The sequence below is a fragment of the Erythranthe guttata genome, chromosome 13, assembly GCF_056151865.1.
Source record: "Erythranthe guttata isolate IM_541 chromosome 13, IM_541, whole genome shotgun sequence".
Classification (NCBI taxonomy): Eukaryota; Viridiplantae; Streptophyta; class Magnoliopsida; order Lamiales; family Phrymaceae; genus Erythranthe; species Erythranthe guttata.
Window position 1 is genome coordinate 146,019 of NC_142545.1, and position 16,599 is coordinate 162,617.

The 16,599-nt window shown below is 37.7% G+C and overlaps 5 protein-coding genes, 1 long non-coding RNA gene and 1 other non-coding gene across 8 annotated transcripts; 4 read left to right on the plus strand and 3 right to left on the minus strand.

Annotated features, from left to right (window-relative positions):
- Positions 1-253: 253 nt before the first annotated feature.
- On the plus strand, positions 254-2,015 carry LOC105951892 (epoxide hydrolase 1). Its single transcript, XM_012975360.2, has 3 exons — positions 254-793; positions 1,250-1,494; positions 1,591-2,015. The coding sequence occupies exons 1-3, from the start codon at positions 326-328 to the stop codon at positions 1,835-1,837; spliced, it is 960 nt and encodes a 319-aa protein (XP_012830814.2). The 5' UTR covers positions 254-325; the 3' UTR covers positions 1,838-2,015.
- Positions 1,890-3,700, minus strand: LOC105951894 (putative serine/threonine-protein kinase WNK11). 2 transcript variants are annotated; one of them, XM_012975362.2, is made up of 3 exons: positions 3,542-3,700; positions 2,629-3,199; positions 1,890-2,400 (listed from the first exon to the last, which is right to left on the minus strand). In XM_012975362.2, exons 2-3 carry the CDS (start codon positions 3,142-3,144, stop codon positions 2,011-2,013), a joined length of 906 nt encoding a protein of 301 aa, XP_012830816.1. In that variant the 5' UTR covers positions 3,145-3,199; positions 3,542-3,700; the 3' UTR covers positions 1,890-2,010. The 2 variants fall into 2 exon arrangements, with proteins under 2 accessions (XP_012830816.1, XP_088668369.1); XM_088812243.1 differs by lacking the exon at positions 3,542-3,700 and adding an exon at positions 3,394-3,516.
- A 763-nt stretch (positions 3,701-4,463) lies between these two features.
- Positions 4,464-6,536, minus strand: LOC105951895 (DGCR14-like protein). The gene has a single exon (XM_012975363.2). The coding sequence runs from the start codon at positions 6,315-6,317 to the stop codon at positions 4,776-4,778; it is 1,542 nt and encodes a 513-aa protein (XP_012830817.2). The 5' UTR covers positions 6,318-6,536; the 3' UTR covers positions 4,464-4,775.
- A 507-nt stretch (positions 6,537-7,043) lies between these two features.
- LOC148765551 (uncharacterized) lies at positions 7,044-9,142 on the plus strand. Its single transcript, XR_016029295.1, has 2 exons — positions 7,044-7,394; positions 8,640-9,142. It is a non-coding gene; the product is annotated as an uncharacterized LOC148765551 (long non-coding RNA).
- LOC148765552 (small nucleolar RNA SNORD96 family) lies at positions 7,485-7,588 on the plus strand. The gene has a single exon (XR_016029436.1). It is a non-coding gene; the product is annotated as a small nucleolar RNA SNORD96 family (small nucleolar RNA).
- Positions 9,143-10,252: 1,110 nt separating the features above from the next.
- Positions 10,253-13,954, plus strand: LOC105951832 (WRKY transcription factor 44). Its single transcript, XM_012975291.2, has 5 exons — positions 10,253-10,471; positions 11,627-12,686; positions 12,782-12,959; positions 13,043-13,201; positions 13,378-13,954. The coding sequence occupies exons 2-5, from the start codon at positions 11,768-11,770 to the stop codon at positions 13,631-13,633; spliced, it is 1,512 nt and encodes a 503-aa protein (XP_012830745.2). The 5' UTR covers positions 10,253-10,471; positions 11,627-11,767; the 3' UTR covers positions 13,634-13,954.
- Positions 13,946-16,506, minus strand: LOC105951896 (scarecrow-like protein 21). Its single transcript, XM_012975364.2, has 2 exons — positions 16,248-16,506; positions 13,946-15,587 (listed from the first exon to the last, which is right to left on the minus strand). Exon 2 carries the CDS (start codon positions 15,552-15,554, stop codon positions 14,070-14,072), a length of 1,485 nt encoding a protein of 494 aa, XP_012830818.1. The 5' UTR covers positions 15,555-15,587; positions 16,248-16,506; the 3' UTR covers positions 13,946-14,069.
- Positions 16,507-16,599: the final 93 nt, after the last annotated feature.

Consider the following 16,599-nt stretch of genomic DNA (forward strand, 5'->3'; position numbering starts at 1 on the left):
TAAAAAAGAATTGAAATATGGACACAGAACCATCCAACAAAATGTAATCATTATATGTAAACCATCATTATTATAATCTTAATCGGTTAATTATATACATTAATCCCACCATCATCATAATCAAAAGAGGCCGGCCATTACACTGTATATATTTATAATATCTATCTGTCATTGTATTAAATATTTTTTTTCTTATTGACAAAAGAAACAGGAGTCTATGTAAGAGACAAATTTATATTTTAATATTCATATATTTATATATTATATATAGATAGATAGTGTGTAAGAAGGTGTGAGTGAGGAAACATCTGAAAGAAAGACAAGTATGGAGGAGATAGTGCACAAGAATTTGAAGGTCAACGGCATCAACATGCACGTGGCGGAGCTTGGTCAAGGCCCGGCGGCGGTGCTCTTCCTCCACGGCTTCCCTGAGCTCTGGTACTCGTGGCGGCACCAGATGGTCCACCTCTCCGGCAAGGGTTACCGCACAATCGCACCAGATCTCCGTGGCTACGGCGACACCGATGCTCCGCCTAGCCCCACCAGCTACACGGTGCTCCACATCGTCGGAGACCTGGTGGCGCTGCTCGACTCTCTGGGACTGGATCAGGTGTTCCTGGTGGGCCACGACTGGGGCGCCATCGTAGCCTGGTGGTTCTGTTTACTCAGGCCGGATCGAATCAAAGCTCTGGTGAACACAAGTGTGGCTTTTCAGCCAAGAAATCCTTTCGTTAAAACCATCCAGGGTTACAGAGATGTTCTTGGCGATGGCTTCTACATGTGCAGATTCCAGGTTTCTTTTTTTTTTATCCAAAAAAAAATTAAAGAAAGAAAAACCCATAGATCTTGGGGAGAAAAAAAGAGAATCTTGATGTAGAAATAGTACTATTGACACTTGTAGATAAGGTTGCTGTTTATGTTGGACATTCATAAAATATTGTATATATGATTTTCATCCCTCAAGTTTGCACCGATTTCACATTTGATCCCTCATGTTCCAGTAATTTAACACTTTTGGTCATCTCCGTCGTCAATTTACTGTTACTCCGTTAGTTAAGGCAGTGACTTGATTCCGTTAGCTTTAACGGGAAATTAAAGAAAATGACTAAAAGTGTTGAATTTTTGAAATATGAGGGACCAAATGTGTGTTTTGTGAACATGGGACCATTTGTGAAATCGGTGCAAACTGTACTTTTCCCGATTTTCCCTTCTTTTTTTAAATTATTAATTTTTTTTTTTTTTGGGATAGGAAGCAGGAAAGGCAGAAGAAGCATTTGCAAGTACAGATACAGCATCTGTAATAAGAAGATTTCTGTCGGGACGTGATCCAAAACCACCGTGCATTCCCACTGAACTAAGTCTAGACATTCTTTTCAAAGCTCCTCCACCACCACTTCCCTCTTGGCTCCTCCCTGAAGATGTTGATTACTACGCCACTAAATTCGACAAATCCGGCTTCACCGGCGGTCTAAACTACTATCGAGCCATGGATTTGTAACTCATTTCATTTAATTACATATATCATTTATGTATACATACATACATTGTAAGTTTTGATGAAGTAGTTAAGTTTGTTTTGTTTGCATATAGGAGTTGGGAGCTGACAGGGCCTTGGACAAAATCCGTAATAAAAGTGCCGGTCAAGTTCTTGATCGGTGACATGGATGTAACTTACCATTTTCCGGGTGTGAAGGAATACATACAAAGTGGTGGCCTCAAGAAATATGTTCCCCTTTTAGAAGAAGTTGTGGTTATCGAAGGTGTTGGCCACTTTCTCAACCAAGAAATCCCCGACCTAGTCAGCCAACACATCCTCGACTTCATCTCCAAATTCTGATATCATTCGTATTTCGTACCACTGATCATTGTTATTTGTCTTGTCTGAAAAATCAAGAGAATAATCCATTATTCCAAATAAATTTCTATTACCACATATGTGGGATATATAGATGATGATTTTACAACTTGTTCTTGTAAGTACAAATAATCACGAAATAATATATATTTGAGTTAAACGTCGTTTTCGTCTGTGTTGTTGTTGATGACATCAGCGAGAAATGGGTCGTTGAGGAGATCGGAGGCCGAGGGTCTCGATCTGGGCTGGCCGACGCACTTTTCGATGAAGGATTTGAGGTCGGGGTGTGTGACTTTGTCCATGGCACGTGGCATCACCCCACTGGTCACCTTCTTGTAAATCTTGACGAGGCTGTCACATTCGGTGTAGGGTATCTCGCAAGTGGCCATTTCAAGTAAGCACATACCGAAAGAGTATATGTCGACCAGTTCTGTGTAGTTCTCCTCGTAGAGCTCCGGGGCCATGTACTCGGGTGTTCCTAATAATGAGTGGGCCGCGTGGTTCTTTCCGACCATTGTGGCCAATCCCAAATCCCCGATCTTCACCTACAAACGGGACAAAATAAAATTAGGATCATTATGTATTTTCTAATTCAACTTGAATCATCTAGATTAGATGTCGCATGAGAGAGTTATGCATGAATGAATGAACAATGCGTTAATCAACAATAAGTTTACTTCAATCCCCTAAGAAAAGCCCTTTTATACGCATGAATGAACATAAACGAAACATCAACCAGAAGACCAAAAAAGAAAAGCAACTAAATTTTTTACCTTGCCAATATTGCCATTGATGAAAATATTACTACAATTCAAATCTCGATGAATAACGCAAGGCTCGTGAGTATGTAGATACTCCAATCCCCTAAGAATCTGCACACCCCATTTTTTCAGCGCCTGAATCGAAACGTGCCGATGCCTTTTCCGGTAGTCCCTCAAGTTTCCGGAAGCACAAGCCTCCGTAATAAAATTGAAAGTATTATGCTCCACATCTTTCCAGAAATGGTACATAACAATAATGTTTTCATTATCAAGAGTCTTGAGAAGCTCGATCTCGGATCGGAGCCTAATGATGACCGTTGGATCGCTGCTGAAGTTTCTGAGGCGGACTTGGTTCCATGCCACGTCAGTGCCTTCCCGCTGATCGAATGCACGGTACACTTTCTTGACGGCCCCACTTCCTAAGAGGGAGGAGTAACGCCCGAATCGGCCCGTGGGGTCCATCTCCACAAAGGGTTCCGATTCTTGATCGTCGGATTCGTCGTTTGTTGTGCTGTTTGATGGAGGCATTTTGATTGTGGGTGCGAAAATTGGCTAAAGAGGGGAAGGGAATTGATTATTATACCTGATTAAGATTGAGAAAAAAGGGCAATGGAAATCAGAACACTTGAAATTTTGTGAGGAATTTATAACATATTTCAAAGTAGCAATCTTTTTATTGAAAAACCAAGAATGGAATAACTGATTCACACACACACACACACACACAAAAAAAAATCCTAGAGAAAAATAGAGGAACTAAAGAAAGAAAACTCCAACCTGCAAGATCCCTTTTTTATACAAGGTTGTGATGCTTAAACACCACCATGAGAACATTCATTAAACAAAGAACAACCTTAACAAAGTATGTATGCTGTAATAAACCTATAAACAATAAAACCAAGATATTGTAATGGAAATAATTTACCTGCAATTCTTCAAGAAAAGGGAAAAGGGAAGAAAGCTAAGACGATATTGAACAAATGAGTTGAAATCAAAGCATGAAATGAAAGAAAGGGATACTTTGATATTCAGCTACCTATATATACAAGTTCATACAGTGGGTGGTTTTGTAATTTGATTTGATAAGGATTTGAACAAAGTTGTGTCCTTTACGATTTATTAGGTTTGGCATATTCATAATGACAGTGTAACGCCATTAAGTAAAGTCAAACACATAAGATTATAAGAATATGCTTTTACAAATTACTATTATCGTTGACATTCAATTGATTAATGCAGAATCACATGTTCTTTAGTGAAATTAAATTACTAAGTCAATATATTACAAATACCTCTTTCATTTTGCTTTTGATGTATGAAATCCTAATCGATTTGGTTGAAAAGATAGAGGGTGTTTAAAAACTTAAGTTTGAACTTATCTTAATTTGTTTAAGAAAAAATAAAAACTTTGCCATAAATGGTTTTTTTTTTTAATGTGCAAGTGTTGATTGCAGCATGTGAAGTCATTGAAGAACAAACTCAAAAGATCCAACATTTGCTGTCATAATGAATGATGTAGGAAACCCAACTAAAAAGGCATCACGGATCCCCATGCACAATCACACACTTGTTTTGTACAAATCCCTTTTCAATAACAGACTGTAATTTTGAGTGGGCTTAACTGCAATCCATGTGAAAACATGTTAGCTTGGAGTCATCTCTAAAACATGTCGATACACTTTTTCAAAGCACCACCTGTTTCTGTGTCAATGCAGCAATCTAACGGACAAACTAAACAACGGAATCGCAAGGGATAGGCGTTTACTAGCAAAATCCAGCAATGCATAGATGAATTTTCGACACCAATAAAGCAACAACAAATCTGTATTGAAGGAAGAATATAAACGAAACCATAAAAAAATCGTCGTCTTCATAAATAATAATAATACAACAATCTTGTCATTCTTTTGCATCCAACTCCAATTCATGAAAAGTAAGTCTTAGTTGCACAACTTCCATCCTTCAAGAAGTATATGACCAGAAATACATCCACTCAAAGATGAATAAGAAACAGAAAACAAACACACAAGTAAACACCCAAACATTAGACTATATCATTATTTCAACACCCAAATGTTCGAGAAAACATACTGCTTTACATTCCACATACCATCTCCGATACAACAGCACGAAGAGGTAATTCATCTCAGATTACCAGTTTACCAAGGTGGATTAGAGCCCTCTCTCACAGAGGGAGATCTTGAACCCATGCTATCTCTCCCCAACCTAGATGTACTCCTCGTACTTTTAGGAGTACTTATTCCAGGGCTCGAACTACGATAACTTGCCCTCAAAGACTCATCAATAGACTGCGACGACTTAGCAATCGCACTCCTCATAAACTTCTGTGCAGCACTTGAAAGAACCCGCGCACTTGGGCTAGCACTCCCTCCTCTAACCGGTGAAGGCAATGGTGGTTTCTGAAACATCTTAGACCTCTCTCTGATCTTCTTTGCAGCTTCTCTAGACAAAGAATGCGCCTTTACATCCCTTGTAGGCGGCATAGGGATTTTAAACTGCGGCCCATTACCACTACCGCCAATATCAATCGGTGTGTCCTCTGGCTCTAGCCTCAAAGGGGTCCCTTCGATTTCTCCCCATGTTATAAACGGTGAGTCATCCACCCCTGGAGCAGGAGAAGGTGTTTTCACAAAATTATATCCATTATCCGCCTTCTTCTCAGACTCGACATAGAATCTATTAGGCGTCTTCTTCATGTCTTCAAGATCATACTTCTTCACCTTATCACCATCCCTATTCGATATTGGATTCGGAGTAGAACCAACAACAGGCATGTAAAGCACTGCAAGATTATCGTCGTCGTTGTTCGATGTAGTAACACCCATTGCTTTTGCATTGAAACGTGTATTCGATTTGAGGATCTCCTTCGTCATTCCTTTGAGCCTCAGGTTTGTTTCTTCCTCAGTCAACGGCATCTCCCCTCTATCAGCTGGATGATACATCAATAAGTTCTTTGGCGTGTATTTCCACCCTTCCAAAGTACTCACTGGCTGATTCGATGTGCCATAGCCGTCTGTAGAGCTGATCTCTCGTTTACTCCCATTCTCGATCAAATTATCCCCTTCGGTTTCTCCACACTCCAACAAATAACTATACTTTTCCTTCTTCTTCCTATTCACTTTCTCCAGAATCTTCGAGAAGCTTTCGTTGTCCTCGCTCGTGTACTTCCTGAAAAACTCATCAAGTGGCACTGAAACATCGACTTCTTCTTCTCCATCACCACTACCATCACCACCACCACCGACGGATTCATCATTCAAAATATGATCTTTATTCAGATTATGGTAGGAGGGGGTAACAGAGGTAGTTCGGAAAAAGGACGAACGAGGGGTTCCAGTGGTGGATCGGATCGAAGCATCAGCCGCGGCGGAGTCCCCGGCTTTCCTCAGGCGGCGGCGTTCAATGATTTTGAGTTGGGCATCGCGGATGAGAACCGGGTCGTGGGTGCGGACGGCCTGCAGCCAGTCAAGGCGATCGCGAAGCTTGGGGATGTCGGGGAAGTAGTCTCGCTCGATGATCTTCTCGATGGCGGCGACGTAAGAATCCTCGTCCAGAACGGTGGGGCTGCGGCGGCGCTTTCGGGTGTCGGAATTGGGGTTAGGGTTTGAATCGGAGGAGACGGAAGGGGCGGGGGAAGGAGTAGAGAGGTGGCGGGGGGAGTGGCCTGGGGATAACAACATGATTGATTGATTCTGAGAGAGGAGAAATTGAGATGCAGACAGAGATTTGAAGAACTAGGGTTTGGAATTTGGGGCAATTGGATTTGAATTCTGTGTTTTGAGGTTCGTTTGAGTCGACTTATGACGGTGGGGTTGAAAAGGGAGTATTTTATATTTTGCACCTTTGAAATAGATGTAATTCCTAAAACGCACCCTTAAATTATAAAACTAGCATAATGCACCCTAATTCTATAATTGCTGGATTTAGCATATATATATTATTTATTTACATGATGTTAATATTTTTAAATTATTCAACTCGCCACCTACCCTATTGATTTGGCTCTATTATGTCGGATGGACTAATGAGCTCGTTATGTGGGAGAGTAGAGACATTGTTTTAGCGAGCTTGGTACTAAGAATTTTGTTCGAACGAGCTTCTAAAGAAACATTGTATTTCACAACGTTATTCAGTTGGCAAGCCCGATAAATCTGTTGAGGTCCATACTTTTGTGTTCATAATATTTAATTAATAAGCCCAGAAACAACTGTATATTTTGATTTTAATTTTAAAACAAAAACTTGAAGCCCAAATAGAAGATGACAATTGAGAAGTGGTTAGTGGATTAGGGTTGGCTATACTTGAAGCAATAACACAGAGCTTATCAATAATCCAACAACGGCTATAAATCAAAAAGCCCATCTACAAATTCTCTATAAATAAATACCCTTTCTCATACCCCAATTACAAACAACCACCCACAATTAGGGTTCTTCACAAATCAAATCTACAGCCGGCACTCAGAAAAACAAACAAACACATGTATTTTAATTTCTTAGATCTGTTGTTGGTATTATTTCATACGCACGCGGCGATTGATTCACATGAAAAATTGAGGCGAGCTAAATTAAATCTGTGTTCGTATGACTCAATTAGTGAATTAAAAAAAAAATCGTCGCAAGAAAAAGCCTCTGTTTTTTTTATTCTTCGTCGAGATTTGATATTTCCGAAGGTAATAATTTGGTGGGGGCGTCCTCATATCCTATCGCCTTGGGTAGCGGATTTCTGCTATTATCTCTTGGGATTGGCCATGAGTAGTAAGACATTTCTTTCTTCCTTCTTCTTCTTCCTTAATTTTTTTTAATTAAATTAATTAATTAACTAATTAATTGTTTAAATGATTTTGGCGGCCTGTGATGAGAAACACATATAAAACACACACACCATCTTTCGGGACTTAATGGCCCTCCTTAGAGGGCCTTGCTGATTTTATTCTGCAATTCTGAGGCTTCTTTTTTATTTTTTATTTTTTATTTTTTATTTCTTTTATTTTAAAAAAGAAAATAAAAATTGAAAAAAAATTGTGCTTAATGACGGTCCAGTACTGCTGAGATTAATGAGCAGTACTTAACATACTCTTAAGCTAAAGTAATTAGTCACTTTTTGTCTTTCAAGTCTCTTTCTTCTTTATCTAAGTTTGAGACTATCCACGCTGTGAAACATCTTTACTTTTTTCATTTATCATTTTCTTTTTTTTTTTGTTTTTTCGACCATTTTTATTTTCTACCATGCTTTTTGATTAAATATGTGACACGTCTTTAATAAAATGGATTGGAAATTTCAATTCCTCATTAATTCTATTTATAATTATTTTTTAATCCAGTGTTGAATTTACCTTAATCTTGTTTGCAAATTCGTTCACGTATAAGCTGCTAGATTAAGGTCTCATTTATAATATTAATAGTTTAACTAGTATATTTTTCAGACGGCACGTTTATTTTATTAAATAAAATTAATTATATATAATACTGGTAATTAACAAATTCAATAGAAATCTTGTAAATTCAATTCTACTTCAGTGACATAATTTCTCAATTATTTTTTAATTGGTAAAAGTTACAAATCGAAATGAATATATAAATACCTTGAATGCTAGATGAGATAATGGGTAATACCTTTACTTTGTTATGTCATAATTGTGTAACTTAACAAAGTGTAAACTTCAATTGTATAAAAAATATTACTTTGTTATGTCATAATTTTGAAATTTAACTATTTTGGAATATAAATGTAATCTTCTATTAGCAAAGACTACTATTTCTATAAAGTGTAAACTTTAATTGGCAAAAATTTCACTTTCAAAATATTAAGTTTAACAAATTGTATCTTTCACTTGCGACTCGCCCGTTGTGCGGATTTTTTTGTTCGATTTACAATTATAAATAATCTATATTATATGGTTCCATTATGTAGTTTCTCAAATTGCAAAATAAAGAAAAAAAAATGAGAATATTTTTTTTTAATCGAGAACGGATTGCTAATGTCTTCCACTTATTGAATAGGGTTCTATGCTCGGTCCGTGACCCCTGGATGCCGAAGGCGCCCTTGGGGTTATCTCGTAGTTCCTATGGGGTGGAGATGATGGGTCGGTCCATTGATTTTCCTTCCCTTTTTTTTGCCACATTTCGCTCAAAGGGTTGAAGGGAGATAGTGCATCAAGTTGTTCGCAAGGGCCAACTTGATCCTCTTCCCTCAGGGACCCTGGGAGAGCCACCGACTCCAACTATTGTCCATGTATGATCCATACTAGATTTGACCAATTGCCCATCCTACCTCCTCCTTTGTCTTAGTAGAGTCTTTTAGTGGCATGTTTCGGTCCTCTTTCCCGTTACTTAGACAAAAGGACCCGTAAGAGCAACTGTAATCCAAAAAATTCAAAATTGAATTATCAAATATTCAATTGAAATTTGAGATAACAATTTAATATTGATTAAAATTTATCTATTCCAACCATGATTATTAAATTAATTATCAATTGGAAGTTTGTGGGTGATTTTATTTTTAATTGTCACATCTCAATTTATGATTTGATGTTTATATGATTATATTTTTGATAATCAACTTTCAGCATGTAAATTTACACCACAAGATATGATAAATCAAAATAGAGCTCTCTTTTAATAATCCATTGGAGTTACTCTAATAATATATTACATGTTTCCATCAAAAAAAAAATATATTACATGTTTACTTTCAAATAAGGATGAAAATTTGACTTGCACCGTTGAGTACCCGCTCCTGCCCCGAAAATCGACCCGAAAAAATATGGTGCGGGCATGGGGATTAATGTAAAATTTTAAATTGGTTACAGACTCGTACTTATTTTGCATTTTACTTTAATATATATTTATCTAAATTTTTTGAGGATTTTAACGGGACGGGTACCCGCATAATGTTTACGCGGACAGGAATAGATAGGGATTCCTGACAAAAAATTTTACAGGAATGAAAATGGGGATTTTGAAACATGGCAGGGACGGAGATTGCAAAAGCCGCCTTATTACCATCCCTACTTCCAAATCTTGCTTTTGTGTGATAAGTCAACCAAAATGCGTAACCATAACAAACAAATCATGTTCAAGGGTAAGAAAAATGTTGACAAAGAAGATCGGACTAAAATTGTTATACAACACACTCTCGTTATTGCACCAATTAAAATATATTGTAACTATTGGTCTATGTTCTCAAAATATTTCATTTTCTGTAACTTGTCATTAGTTATCGGAATATTAACACAAGAAAATAAATAAAAAATAAATCAGTAAAAGCTACATCTCATCGCAGCTTTCATTCGAACGAAAAGAGTGCGATAAATGCATTATTATCACATGATATATATTACTTAATAATTATTATGTTCTTAATAAGTTACAAATGTATGATTATTTAGTAAAAGGGTAAATATACCTTCTTAAAAAAAATATATATACATGTCTGTGAAATTTTACACTCGTAAAATACTCATGTGATTTTAAATCGTAAATCTATATAAATAAATGAATTGTATAAAACTACAAGGTCTATTTCACTTTTATAAAATCGTGAAACTCAATATTGATTATCTTAGATGGAAAAGAAAAAAAAAATACATACAAAAAAGTTTGTATGTATATGTATATGTATATGTAGGAGTTAAAGAGTTTGGTCCAACTCGCATTCGCAGGTAATAGGTGTGCTCCTATTCCTATTTACTTGGTCCAAGTCAATTTCTTCTCCCACTTCTTCATATTTATACATACCCAGAACCTCTTTCCATCGGCGGCACTCCTCCTCCGCTCTCCGCCGTCATCACCGCCGCCGCCGCCTCGAAGATGCCAAACGCTTAATTAATTAGGTGATTTATCTTTTCTTCCTTTTCTATCTCTCTTTTCAGTTTTGTTTTTTTCTGAATTGGAGCCCTCAATTCCTCGGCCGAAACGATTTCTATTTTGTTCTTGTTACCTGCTTTAAATTAATTATTATTTCCTCCATTTTTCTTACTATTCCTTCCTTTTTAATTACTGTGTTTTAATTTCTTCAAACTGTGTTCATTTCTCATTTCCAATTATTTGCATTTTCGACTACATATGTGAGTAGTTATCTCAATTTTGGCTATTGACTTTGTTTATGCCCTTTTCCTTGTTCACTGAGGCTGAGTTTATATTGAACTGAACTTTGTTGAGTGATTTTTATATCACCAAAATTCAGGGAGGCTATATAAATAAATAAATAAATAAATAAAAGGTGAAAAAAAGGAGAAAGAATTGTTGAGTGATGATATTCGGGTAGGGAAAACCGCAATTGAGTTCTGGTATATGTAGATTGTGTGTTTTGTTAACTGTTCTAGGTCAAATTTAGTAGTTGTGTGTGCTCTAATTACTCTTTACTCATATAGCTGTAGTATTATTTGGGATTCGGATTTTATTAGGAAATGTTATGCTATGTGTACAACCTATGGTAATGGGGATTATCATACGTTTTGCTCTTTATTTGGTCGTGTTCTAGATTTAGAAGGTATGCTTTTGCTAAACCATTTGTCGTATTCTTTTAGTGTTTTATCTTCTTGTGTTTGGGAAATAAATTGTTACGACAACCAACATTAAGACAGCTGGTAGCTAATACAATTTGGAATTCTAAAACCTCAACTATGTTGACAAGCGATGATCCTCACACACACAAACACACACATTTATATCCGCATATGTTGAAGATGGATATTTATAATGCGTTTTCTCGTTTCTGGGCTGTTGGATACATATATGTTTTTCTTGTCCTTCAAAGAATTTTTTATTAACCTGTCTCTCACTTTTGAGTGATGTTCAACTCTTTGATACTTATATTTCTGTTTACTCAAGTTATTACCATGCCTCTGTTCTTCCTTGGATATCAAGTTGCTTCTGCTTCATCGTTTTTAACAAGGTCCAGAGATTATTATGATGCTTTATGAAGAATTGACTATGCCCATTGTTACTGTTTTGACTGATACAATGGAATACATGTTGGTTTGCAGTTTCCTAAAACAATTGCAGCAGAAAATAGGATTTTTTACGAGGATTCATCAGCTGAACTGCTGAAGAAAAACATTCACTATATAGTGGCATGCAGCAAAACATCAACTTGCAGTTAACGAAGAAGAAAACTGAGCAAAAGAATGCCTGAGAAAGAACCAAGTAATATATCACCGAAACAGAATCCCGACACTGGTAACAATGCATCACAAGAATCACATGAAGACAAGTCTTGTGTTTTGGTGCAGACAGAAACCTCTGATTCTAGAAACAATGTTTCACAATCCCATGAAGAAGAAGAAAGAACTTTGTCTAGTAAGAACGAAAACGATTCCGATATGCTGCTGCAAGAACCAAGTTCAAATCCCGTAGTCCTTTCACAAGAAATGAATCCAGCACTAGCCTCTCATCTTCCGATCGATGATAAACCTTTGGAAAAAGTGCAGCAGATTAGGAACTTGGACATTGTAGTTCATACGTCAGAGTCTGACAAAGGAATAATCGTCTCTAGTGTATCCCAAGATTTCCCTAAAACCACAAAAATGGAACTTGATAATTTGCAATCAAGACAGAGCCCTGATTCTGGAGTTCAATCTTATGTAAAGAACTATTCCACTAAACCCGAAAAATCTGTTGAGAAATTGCAGCCGAGGCGAAATCCAGACAATGGAGGTTCTAGTTCACAATCTTATCAAGAAAATTTCACGTATTCTTCTAAATTCGAGAAAGTCGAGAAATTGCAGCCTAGGCGAAACCCTGATCCATTAATTCAAGGGTCACAATTCGATAACGAGAGCACTCCCCCCTCTAAACTACTACACGATGGCTATAACTGGAGAAAATACGGACAGAAGCTCGTAAAAGGAAACAAGTTTACTCGAAGCTATTACAGATGTACTTTCCTCAACTGCCAGGCGAAAAAGCAGGTCGAGAGATCGCACGACGGGTGTAAAACAGACATCAATTATCTTGGAACTCATCATCATCAAAAACCGCAACATAGTTCCCAAGTAACTCCCGTCTTTCAAGTACAAGAAACACCCATCGTATCTGCAATAAAAGGTAAGTTTTAACATAGCTTAGTTCCTAAATATTGACTTGTTTTTTTTCTCTAAATGTTCAAAGGGTTATTATTGACTTTCGTTTGACCTTTTTAGCGGATGCTGAGCCAATCATTGACCATGGAGGTGCAAATCTACAAATGGTGCCGTTTGGGACATCCCATCAATCGATTGTTCCAAGAAGTGCTGATGATGTGATTGTAGCAGTTCCTTGTTCAACTAATGATGATAATAATAACTATAATAAAGAGGATTATTCAGACACTAAACGACAGTATGCTCTATACCTCGTATTGCATTCATACCTCTATGCTTAACTGTTATTTGTTAATCGAGTGATGATTTTTTGCCAAACAGGAGAAGAGAAATAATATCTGGAGATGAGAATGTGGTGAGTAAACCTCATAGCGAGTTACGGCATGTTGTTCAAACTCTGAGTGGGGTTGATGTTATTAATGATGGATACCGCTGGCGTAAATATGGGCAGAAGTTGGTGAAGGGCAATCCAAATCCTCGGTAACTAAAATTTTAATTTACTTCTGCAGCATCTTTTTTTTTTTTTTTTTTTTATGTGCTGCATTTTACTGAATAAAAATACGAAACTGTTTATCAGCTTCCTAGAAACTTTTTCGGGTCGTAGGATTTTACATGTAAAAGAGAAACCTAATCTCAGTTGTGTATATGTTGTGTAGGAGTTACTACAGGTGTTCAAATGCTGGTTGCCCAGTCAAGAAACACGTAGAAAGAGCCTCCCATGATTCAAGGCTAGTTATTACAACATACGAAGGACAACACGAACATGAAATGCCACTACCTAGGCCGCCTGTAAACCAAAGTACACCAAGAAATGATGCTAATACGATCACCGCAAATGGAGAATCGAGACCCAAGCCCGAAGAGAACAATCCCGTTTCACTTGAAATGGTTGTTCATCTTACTGCCAACTGAGAAAGCAAATTCCTACTGCAGGCCTTTTTTCCAATGCTATCGTTCGAGTTAAATAATTTTATAATCATATAATAACATTTTCTTCTTTATTCATTTTATCATTGTACTTTGGAGTTAGTAGGGATTCTTGATCTTAAATGAGGGATTATGTTTACTGTAATCGCTAGTTCGACTCTTGTTTAATTCGTCGCGGGCAGTGGAATAACTTGTAGTAGTTGTATGATTGACTCATTTGTCTTGAGAGATTAAAAATGTATTGTAGATTTGATCTGAGTTGTATATATTCTTCTTCTGAGGCAAGACTACAGGATATTTTGACAATTTCCATTTTTGTCCTTGATGCATGATGGATTCACATCTGTATATTTATTACAATTAACAAAATGTCATAATGTAAAGACAACAACATCATAGTACAAACAAAATGCAGGTGCTGTCATTTCCAGGCAGAAGCAGCCACCAAATCTCTGTTCAACCAGCCAAGATAAAGTGCACCATCTCTCTCTTCAACACTAAATCTATTACACCAACTCTCCATCAACTTCTTGATTGTACCATTCACCAAAGAACTCAATGGAAATTGTCTGAAACCAGCCATTTTAAACCTCGATTTCCACTTCCCAAGCGTCTCGTGCCTCTCCACTCTCTCTCCTCCCTCACATGCAATTACGTTCACTACGTCTCTTGCCAAACAGTGCTGCTCCATGTTTATCCTCTCCTTGTCCTCCCTCGACACCGTCACATCGATCGACTCGAACATCGCTGTGTAGTAATCCAATGTTTCAAGAAACCTTGGATAGAACGCAGCCGTGTTTGTATTCAATTCTTGCTCCACTAAAGTCACCACTTTCGGATTAAGTCTTTTCACCATCCTCAAAACGGTACTTACACTTTCATCGGGCGTGCGGTGCAAGACGAATGCAAAATTCACCGCAAGTGCTTCTTTTTGGCCCGATTGAGTGACTAGGTTTTCGAGGTGGGCTCCACTAGAGGAATTGAACTCGAAAGGGACTTTGAAGCTCTTGGCCAGCTTCGATAGCCTCCGCCCCACGATGTTCGATCCACTGCCACGTGGCGCATATGCTGATGTGGCATCATCGATGCCCGTTATCCGAATACGGGGCGGCCCGCCGGGTCGGGCGGCGAAGGCCTGAATCAGAGGGACCCACTGGCTCCCTTGGCCTATTTGGAAATCGATTATATGAACCCTCTCTTCATCCTTCATCGCTTCTGCAATAGCACCGTTTGCTGACATGTATCCGTATTTGAAATAAGGGCACGCTTCGTGGAGCAATTGCGTATACGATAGAAGCTGGCGATTCACGGGCTCCCGGGATTTGTATAAGAACCTTCCGGAAGAACTCACCCTAGCAACGAGCCCTTCGAGCATGTATGCTCCTAAACGCTGTAACGGCTCGCCGGAAACCGACACCAGCTGGCGTAATTCAGACATCAACCTTTGTGACGTTGGCACGTCATCGTTCGAAACGGCCTTTGCGCACGCAATAAGCACCTGCTTTAAGTGGTCCCCTCTCGGCGTGGGCTCCACAATCTGTCGCCAGCTGTCAATCTCGGCCGAGGCCAAAAGGGTATTCTCGTAATTTTCAAGAAAGTCAAGATCCGGCCCGAACATTACATTCTCGAGTTCTCTCAGCTTGTGCTTCAGTTCGTTTGCATCTTCTTGGTGGGATAATGAGCTCTCGTTGTTGGGTGAGAAAGTGACGCTCGAAGGTGAGTTGTAACAAGTTTCGATTAGCAAAGATGACTCTAGTGTACAAAATCGATCTTGAAAATTGTGGCTCGAGTTTTGGGGGTTTAAATTATGACACTGTTGAGGTGAGTAGGATTCGAATTTTAGGACGGGTTGACAGCAAAGCGTGTTAGGCATTCTCGATCGGCTATGATGTCCAGATGCTTGCATCGAAAAACAGGAGTTTTGGAATCCCTTTTACAGCTGGAAAATCAAGAAAAAAAATCAGATTAAGAGAGTGTATGAATATAGAATATCATAACAACTCTTCTACTACGAAAAGGGTCATAATTTCATCGAAACATCGAAAAGTTAGATTAGAAAGTCAAACACAATAGGGTCAAATGACTTGAATTGTCTTGCCAACGAACACGAAATCAGACGAGTTGACTCGGGTCAAAGCACGAAATTGGACGTTCTTAGTCCATTCTTTGCAGGAATATAACACAAAAAGCTCAAAGATTTCTCCAAGTCTCCTTGTCCCATAACGCAAGAACTCTAAAATAATAGCAAATGAAACACAACTAAATGCATATAAAACACGAATTATCCTTTGATATTCGGACAAAACCAAGAAAAACAAAAATCATCCAAAATGTAGTCCTAAAACTAGAATTAGACAACTTTTTAGTAGTAGCTCTAGCAAGTAATTTACAGACTTAAAGAAAAAGGGTACAAAAAAAAGATACAAAGATTTAATCTTTACGATAATTTAACTTATTAACATCCACCCTTTAATTCTTTTTTGCTTTTGAATTTATTTACTGAAACTCTAAGAAAACCCACACATTAATAATTGACAAGAACTTAAAAAAAAAAAAAGCAAGAAATAGTAATAATCAAGATGAAAGAGAGAAAGTAAACCTTAAAAGTTGAAGAATCACAGGTTCATCAGTTGTCTGTATGTGTACTGTAATTTAAGTTAACACCACCAAGAAAGAAAGAAACAGTGTGTGTTGTGTTTTCTAGAGAGAGAAATATTGAGAGAAACAGAGAGAGGTTTGTTCTTCGGTGTCCGTGATAGCAAGTCAGTCACCCAGTAATGTAAATTGTTTTTCTTTATTATAAATCAATGAAGTGAATCATTACCCTTGGAGTTGAGATATATTCACGTTACTGCCACTCTGAATCAGTGAAGCTTAATGATTATTATACTTTAATTAAGATTAATGATTAGTTAGATAATTAGATTAGATTACAAAGGCAAAAATATCAA